At 33.9% G+C, this 9,174-nt stretch overlaps 1 protein-coding gene across 1 annotated transcript; it reads right to left on the bottom strand.

Annotated features, from left to right (window-relative positions):
• Window positions 1-7,814: 7,814 nt before the first annotated feature.
• Window positions 7,815-8,759, bottom strand: LOC101697398 (olfactory receptor 10A4). Its single transcript, XM_004875462.4, has one exon. It carries the CDS (start codon window positions 8,757-8,759, stop codon window positions 7,815-7,817), a length of 945 nt encoding a protein of 314 aa, XP_004875519.2.
• Between the last annotated feature and the right edge of the window lie 415 nt (window positions 8,760-9,174).

The following is a 9,174-nucleotide window of genomic DNA, read 5'->3' as shown; positions in this document are numbered from 1 at the left end:
TGAAAGAGAAAAGAGACACTCCTATTCTTTAGTCTGGCTTTCTTCAGTAATAACTCCACCAGAATTCCTTCCCTGCTAGGAGAGTCTGTAACTTCTGCCTGCTTCTTGAGGAGAGTAGTAGGCACTTCCTTCACCTTTCCCCCTGCTTGCTCCAGGGATAATTTCTGTGTGAAAGTCTTTCAATGGGAATATGCTGAAATTTTCTGCCAGAAAGAAAAGAGGGTAGACACTATCACAACCCCTTCCCCCCCCTCAGTCACTCCCCTCTTCTGGCTCTGGAATGTAAATCCTGTCATCTTTAACTGAAAGAAGGCAGGAAGCCATTGATACCTAAAAGGGAAAGTGAGTACTCCATGTACCTTCCTCCCTGGTTTGTTCAGCAATATTTTCAGACTAGAAGACTCTTCCTTCTAGCCGTGAGACTTTGTTTTGTTTGAATATAAGTGTGGGCATTCTCCACACCTTCTTCTCTGCTTTGAACAGTAGTATTAAATCCAGGCATGCAAATTCTCCCTAAATGTAGTTTCTACAAGATAAGTGGGTCCCAAATTTTGTAGTGTTCATGCACAGGATTGAGCCCTAAATCACCTGGTTCTGGACATTTACAGAAGTTAGCATTCTGAGTCTTCTAAACCACAGAGAACTGAGTCTTGACTTTGGAGTGCATAAAATATCTCCTTGGCCTAAAGTGAACAGTCCGATCAAGAGTACAGGCCTCTCCTTCAGATTCAATGCATGAGGTCTCAAAATTCCAGTGTCATTTTTCACAGAAATAGAAAAATTATCTTTAAATTCATATGGAGCCACAAAAGATTCTGACTAGCCAAAACAATCTTGAGCAAATAGAGCAAAGCAAGAGGCATCAAATTCCCTGATATTAAATATGTTCTAAAGCTATTATAATTAGAATAGCATGGTATTAGCATAAAATTAAACATATCAACCAACAGAATAGTATAGAAAGCTCAAAAAGAAACCTGACTATTTAGGGTTACTTGATTTTTTGACAAAGTTGCCAAGAACACATTTTGGGAAAATGACAGTATCTTCAATAATTCATGTTGGAGAAAATGAATATCCACATGCAAAAGAATGATACAGAACTCATACCAATGAAGTTAGACTGAAAAAAATCACATCAAAATGAGTTAATAATTGAAATATAAGTCTAGAATTAAAACTGTAACACCCCTAAAAGAACACATAGGTAATAAAGTTAATGATATTGATTTGGGCAGTGGTTTCTTAGAAAGAAATCTCAAAATATAGGGAACAATACCAAAAGTAGGCACATGGGATTTTATAACACTAAAAAGTTTGAGTAAGCAATAGAGCAAATAATATGGTGAATAGATAACACATGATCAGGAGAAAATATTTGCACATTATATATTGATAAGTGCTTAACATACAAAACATATCAAGAACTGAAACAACTCAAAGGCAAGAAAAGAAATAACCAAATTGAAATTTGGCAAAGAACTTGAAAAGGCATTTCTCAAAAAATTACATGTGCATAGCTCCGTGGTTTCGCCGCCTGCCTCGCAGACGCAAGGACCCAAGTTCATTCCCCAGTACCAAAAAAAAAAAAAAATTACATGTGCAAATAGCCAATATTTCATGAAAAAATGTCCAACATCAAGGAAAGGCAAATTAAAACCACAGTGACATATTACCTCATACCTGTTAAAATGCCTTTCATTAAAAAAGATGATTTATAATAAATGTTTGAAAGCATGTAGAGAAAAGTGAACACTTGTACTTCTACATGGTTGGTGTGAATATAAAGTGATGAAGTCATTTTGATAAAATAGTATAGAAGTTCCTCTTAAAACTAAAAATAGTATTATTGTATAAGGATGTATATATTAAGAAAATGTAGTAGATATACAATGGAATATCATACAACCTTTAAAAAGAAAATAATTTTGCCATTTGTGTGACAACATAGATTCAAATACAGAATGTTATGCCAAGTAAAATAAACTGGACACAGACAAACAAAAATGTACCATCTCACATATATGTGAAATTTTAAAATGTCAATTTCATAGAAATAGGGCATACAAAGGTTATTACCAGAAGATGGTGGTAATGAGGAGGCATGGTAGAAAGGGAAGATGTTAAGCAAATTGTTCAATGTTTCAGCTGGACTGGAGAAGAAAATATTAGTGATCAATTTCACTGCACGTTAATCACAGTTAATAATAGTTTATTGTATACTTCAAAACTTTTAAAATAATAGATTGTAATGCTCTCACTAAACATAAAGGATAAGTTGGTGAGATGGATGGACATTTTACCTTGATTGAATCTTTCCATAATTTATACATATATGAAAAATCAGATTATACCTCAAAAGTATTGAGAATAATAGACAACAGTTACTTGTCTGTTAAAATAAACACATGAGTATTTAAAAATTAAGACAATCTTTGAGATAAATAGGAAAAAATACTGGTGTACAGGAATAGAGTTCTCATAATAGTAATAAGGAAATTGATAAAAGCATGATAGTAATAGAGTAAGTGTTGCTTATAAAAAACTAATACATTCCTGAAATGCAAAAATAAAAATACTACTTTTCATTTATTATATTGATGATAATATATTAAAAATCATAATACTAACATACAGTATATGCAATTTCATTTGAGTGCCAAAATATTCATGTCAACTGACACCGCTATTCACTTCTGAGCAATTTACAAGAATTGATCAGAAATGTGGAAAATTATTTATATATTTATTATTTACACTAATAAATCATTGGAAAGCATCTATTTCACAGGAAAGAAAATGGATAAATAAATTATTGTATAACTAAATAGTGGGATATTCCACAGCCTAAAGATATTTAAGACCTGAAAGAATGAAACAAGTAGACAAAAGCATAGGGAAACATTTTAAAATATGAGTATATGCAAAGATTTTTTAATGTGACTGCAAAAGCACAGGAAGGAAGCAAAAATAGACAAATGGGATTACATAAAACTAAAATAATTCTGCATAGCAAGGGGAATAATATTCGGAATATTTAAGAAACTCAAACTCAACAACAATAAAAACAAATGTCTGGGGATTTAGCTCAGTGGCTCCGCCGCCTGCCCCACAAGTGCAAGGATCTGAGTTCCATCCCTGGTACAAAAAAATGATTCAATTAGAGAGTGGCAAATGATCTGAATAGATATTTTTCAAAAGAAGACATACAAATGACCAACAAACATATGAAAAATGTTTGATAGCATTAGTATCGAGGAAATGCAAATCAAAACTACAATGGGGTATGGTCTCACTCCAGTTAAGAATGGCTATTATGAAAAAAATCTGCTGGAAAATATGGGGAGAAAAAGGAACTCTTCTTATACACTGTTGGTGGGAATGTAAATTATTACAGATGTCATGCAGAACACTATGGAGGTTCTTCAAAAAATTAAAAATTGATTTATCATATGATCCATATATATCTACTTCTGGATATATATGCTAGGAAATGAAATCAGAATATCAAAGTGTGTTAGTTACTTTTCTCTTGTTGCTGAGATAAAATATGCAACACCGAAATTTAAAGGGGAAAAGGTTTATTTGGCTTACAGTTCAGAGAGGTTTCAGTCTATAATCAGCTGGCTCCAAGGCAGGGTGACAGAGGAGCAACAGTTCATGGCAGTAGAACCAGCAAAAGCAACAAGAGGCCTTAACAGCATCTTTCTGCTCCTTTTATTTTATTCAGATTACCACGATTAGGGTGGTGTCAAACCAATCACTCACTGTAGTGGTTTAGTAATGACACACCCTTAATCCTAGCATCATAAATTCCATATTTAGCCACCTTCCAAAAAGACTGCATGAGGTTTTGGGGGAACATCTAAACACAAGCCACAACACAAAGCTATACCAGCCGTGTCATATTTATTGTACCACTATGCAAAATATGTAAGGTATAGAATCACCTTAAGTGCTCAAGATTGATGAATGGAAAAATAACTGTGGTATGTATGCACACAAACTGGGTATCACCCAGGCATAAAGACAAATGAAATCTTGGCATTTACAGAAAAATGGATAAAACCAGAGGATATTATGTTAAGTGAAATAAGTCAGACACAGAAAGGCAAGTACTATGGTACAACTTTTATTTGTGGAAGCTAAAATTGACATGAAGGCGGAATCATAATCACTAGAAGTTTGGGAGGGTAAGAAGAACATTGATAAAGGGAACCTGGATGTACTGAACAGAAATATTATACCTTATTAATAAATATAATTAATACATATTAGTAACAATAAAGCATTAAGACTTTTTAAAAGACAAAAATAAATTAATTGCATGGTAAAAACAACGTGGTTTTGTAAGGAACAAAATCAGATAAATAGAGCAGTAACTATTAATCAACTATATCTAAACAAATATAACCAGAATGAAAGCCCATCATGTATGAATGGTTATTTAAGGATTTAAAGGCTTCGGGTGTTTAAATTATTTTAGGGTGCTTTTTGTTCCTAGGATTTCTATAGAAAACATTTTTTACCTTTTTAATCAGAAATTGATCAACACAAATTAATATTTCAAGGTTCGCCTGTGTCTTTGTTACTAAGAATGTTACACAGTCCACTAGCATTATCATCATATCCACACAGAGTCAAACGAGATCAGTACCTGCCCATTTTCTGGAAATCGGCTCACCAACTTCAAACTCCTCTAAAGACTCAACAGCATTTCCTTCCATACCTTTCACAGTGGAGTTTAGTTTGAGCTTACATTTTGCCACCTCTTCATAATCTTCTAAAATCTAAACCAGTATACACAGTATGAATTTCCCTCTTATATGTGTGGAAATTACTCTCTAAACTTCTAACATGGGAAAGAATTTTTTTGAAGTCAAAACAATCAAATGTGAAACAAAATTGGTAAAGAGATTTATTTACTTTCTTTTCTTCAGAAATTAGCACCATTCTCAAACCCAAATGAGTGAAATTGAGACTATCCAGAAATATTATTTGTCACCCACCAATAGATTCCTTCATAATTTAGTAAGTGAACAACAAAGTTGCTCTAACTAGATTTGCAGAGCAGTAAGTGTTTAAATATGAGCACATAGTATAAGATATCAGACACCTGTAATGAATGATAGGGGTATGCATGTAATATGATGTGTATATGTGGTGTGTGTGTGTGTGTGTATACATGTGAATTATTATTTATGTGTCTTAGAGATATCAAGGAGACAGAGAGCTTTGGGGGAGAAGAGGTTCAGTTATGTACAGAAAATGCCTATGAAGCAGCAAAACATCCCACTATTCTAAACTTTCCCTCACCCAAGCTATAGGACCATCCCAAATGCAATGGCAAATATTCACTTCTTTCCAATAGAGGAGAGAATACATTTATTTTCAATAGGGGAGTGGAAGTGGATATATTTGTTCAGCTTCCAATTTCAGTGATGTTTAGTCTCTGAATTTAAAATCACTGGGTATATCCTTTCCAGTTGTAATTCTATTCTAGGTTTTGGATTCTCTCTATCATAAAGCTTAGGACTTTAGGGATAACTTGATTGGAATGATCATTTTAATAAAGCAATACAACTGGCATTCAATAAAGAGAAAACAAAAATATTGGGGGAAACTACCATAATTTAGTTAAATAGGAAAACAATTTGTATTACAGTCATTTTTTATCATAGACTACCAAATGTGTCTGTATACTTTCTCACACACAATTATGTAATTATTTACTGAGGACTAATGAGTAATGTGTCAATTTGATTATGTACTAGGAGGGGGAGTCAATTCACAGTTGTCAAATTTAGTTGCTACACTATCTTTCCACTTCAAGTATTTTACTCTTAGCCTTTCTTAGACATTGATGATAAAAATATCAGAGATTTCTTACTAGAGAACAATATATTAAATGATCAAAAATACTTCTCAGGACCTCTGAGTCCAAACTACACATTGTATTTCTCTTGACAGGACTTAACTTACTTCTCATTAATATTTTAATTAATTGATTTTACTTGAGGACAAGGATCCATGGAATCCAGAACACTACCAAATGTCTGATAGTACAGTCATAATTGCTAAAAATGCAATAAATCCACACCAAGAAAAATCAACTTTGGAATAGTATGAATGTCTCAAAATAATTTAACATATGCTTATTTTATCAAAGTTCATCGATATTAACAAAATAACTAACAAATAACTGTTACTGTATGACTAACCAGTGTCTGGATATGCACCAGGTGATCATCAGTAACACTTAAAACATTGAATCTTCATGACCAATAAACATTTGCAAAAACAAAATAATTAATCTGTCATTGGATCATGTTATAAAATACTAAAAGGAAATGGTGTTTGCAACAAAAGTCCATAAAAGAATCATTGGTATCTTTTATGGCTATTATAAAAGGAGTGTTTTGCATTGGAAACCACATAAAAAATTGACATCCTTCTAGCCAGTGAAACTGCACAACAAAAACAGTTGCAGAAACAAAAAAGAAAAAAATCAAAAAGATTAAAAATTGCTCAGAGTACAATATTTATATGTGTGTATTTCTTGATTTTTTTCTTCAGAAATTTGGGCTACTTAATCCTAAGAGCAAATAAAGGAGCTTCATATTACCCATATAAAACATGTGTGTTTATAGTAGTAGATTCTTTGGGGAACAAATACTTAAAAAGCAGATTGTATACTCATTTTTCAGTCATAAAACTAAATGGATACAAATAGAGAAATAAATGGTGAAATTGACTTACTTTATTCAGTTAAAATAATGGGTCACAAAAAATTATTTTACGCATAATTTCTTTAAAAATCACATTTAAGCACACTCTTTTACAAATATATTCTTTGGACAGTCACGGACAGTCGCTGACAGTCACTGACTGTTCTTGGGACAGTCTCCCAAGTCAATGACTCAGGATAGTCACTTCTATGCCCTGATTAATTATGTCTTTGATCACTGATTAATATTTAAAAGATATATTTATACTTGTGAATGGTACTCTAAGAAAGATAATAGTTTAAATGTGTAAAAAATAAGTCAGTGATTTAAAGGAAAGTTGAGCTCCGAGGAGGAAGTGTTATGATATGATTTACATTTTTCTCCAGTGTCTGACAGACACACAGTTCTAGCTTAGAACTGTAAAGATTTTCCTACTGCACAGAGTTTGAAAATAAATGAGAGAAAAATAATTATGGAGATAAGACCCTTACTCTATATTCAAATCAAGTCTTGTATACATGTGTTTCACCTTCTTAACCATCACAAACACAATCACAACAAATTCTTCTGTATCGTAAAATTCTAGGTTTTACTGAACATGTGATCTCTAATATCCCTCCCATCTTATTTGCTAATTTGAGGTTCAAAACCAAATGTTCTTTTGCCAAAATTCTGATTCATTCTACCTGACACCATTTTCAGAAGTATTAACACTCCCTATGTCAACTTTTAAGCAATGCCTTGGCTATATAAATGTAGAGGTCAATAAGGTCCAGGATTGTGTGTTTTATACTGCTTCCCCCATAAAATTAAATTTTATTTTTTTCCAAAGATTCTTAAAAAGAGTGACTATGACACAGGAGATGATCATTAAATACAGTTGGATAGAATAATGATAAAGCAATCAAATGATCTGACTGCACATTTTCTTTTGCTTATTTGCATTGAAAATCATAAAAAAAATCCAAGTGTCTTTAGGTTGCTAGGCCATGAAAGCATTGGTGACAACATACACTGATAGAAAGGTCATAAAGTCTTGGGTAAGGCCTCTGCAAAACAGTAAATGTTTTGCCTACTTGGGCTGAACTAGGCCATCTGTCTATGAGAGCTTCTGTGAGTTACCCAGTGAAAGGCTTCCTTCACTTCCTTGTTCCTTGAAGTATAGATGACAGGATTCAGAGCAGGTGTGATCACCGTGTACATGAGTGCAGTGGCCTTGTCTGTGTCTGGAGTGTGTGAATTCTTGGGTTGGATATAGGTGAACAAGGCTGTGCCATAGAACAGAGAAACAACCAGGATATGAGAGGAACATGTGGAGAAAGCTTTATGTCTCCCAGCTGCTGAAGGGATCCTGAAGATGGTCACAAGGATGAGCACATAGGAGCACAGAATAAAAATACAAGGAATTATAAGAAAGACCACAGAAAAGAAAAAAAACACAATCTCAAGGTGGGAAGTATCCACACAAGACAGTTTCACTACAGGCATGATGTCACAAAAGAAATGGTCAATCTTCCCTGTTCCACGGAAGGGCAGACTGAAGATCCAGGTGGTCTGGGCTGACTCCACCACCATACCGATGATCCAAGATGCTGCAGCCAATTTTGAACAGACAGAAGGGCTTATCCTGAGAGTGTAGTGCAGTGGGTAACAAATAGCTATGAAGCGGTCATAAGCCATGGCTGCTAGCAGGCAGCATTCTGTCAGTCCCAAGATGGCAAATACATACATCTGGGCTGCACAGGCCCCCACACTTATGGTCTTGGTCCCCACCAGCAGGTGCACCAGTGTCTGAGGCATCACACTGGTGATGTAGCACATCTCCAAAAAGGAGAGGTTCACCAGAAAGAAATACATGGGAGTGTGCAGGGAAGGGGTGACCCAGATCAGACAAATGATGATGAGGTTTCCTCCCACCGTAAATAAGTACATGATTAAGAACACAATGAAGAGAACAATTTGTAATTCTGCTAGAGAAGAAAAAGCCACAAATGTGAATTTTGTGCAAAGAGACTGGTTTCCACTCATCATGGACTCAGAAATCAGACATCTGTGAAGATAACATAAGATACAGTACACAGTACCTAGAAATCCAATCATCTAACACAGCTCTCTATCAAACTTAAGTAAAAGAGCTCTCCTAGAATCACTGCTCTGAGATGATACCTAGACAACCAGATTTATCTATTATGTCTTTATTAACAAAAAATCCTCTTATTTATATTTTAATTATAAACTATTATAAGCTATTGTGTCCTTAGCATATGAAGTCATTACAATGTGAAGGAGTGACATAAAACATAAATGTAGAGAGCAAAATAGGGAAGTATTATACTCTAATCTGAATTCTACAATCCTCTTTCTACATTAAAGAGCCTGATAGGGAGTTTATTTCCAGTTACTTTTCTATACATATATATATATATATATATGTGTGTGTGTGTGT

Source organism: Heterocephalus glaber, unplaced genomic scaffold (assembly GCF_053883595.1).
Source record: "Heterocephalus glaber isolate CG9 unplaced genomic scaffold, H.glaber_assembly_v1.0 deba00001569, whole genome shotgun sequence".
In the NCBI taxonomy this organism is placed as follows: domain Eukaryota; kingdom Metazoa; phylum Chordata; class Mammalia; order Rodentia; family Bathyergidae; genus Heterocephalus; species Heterocephalus glaber.
The sequence above is the reverse complement of the archived record's forward strand: the minus strand, read 5'-3'. Positions and strand labels throughout refer to the sequence as shown.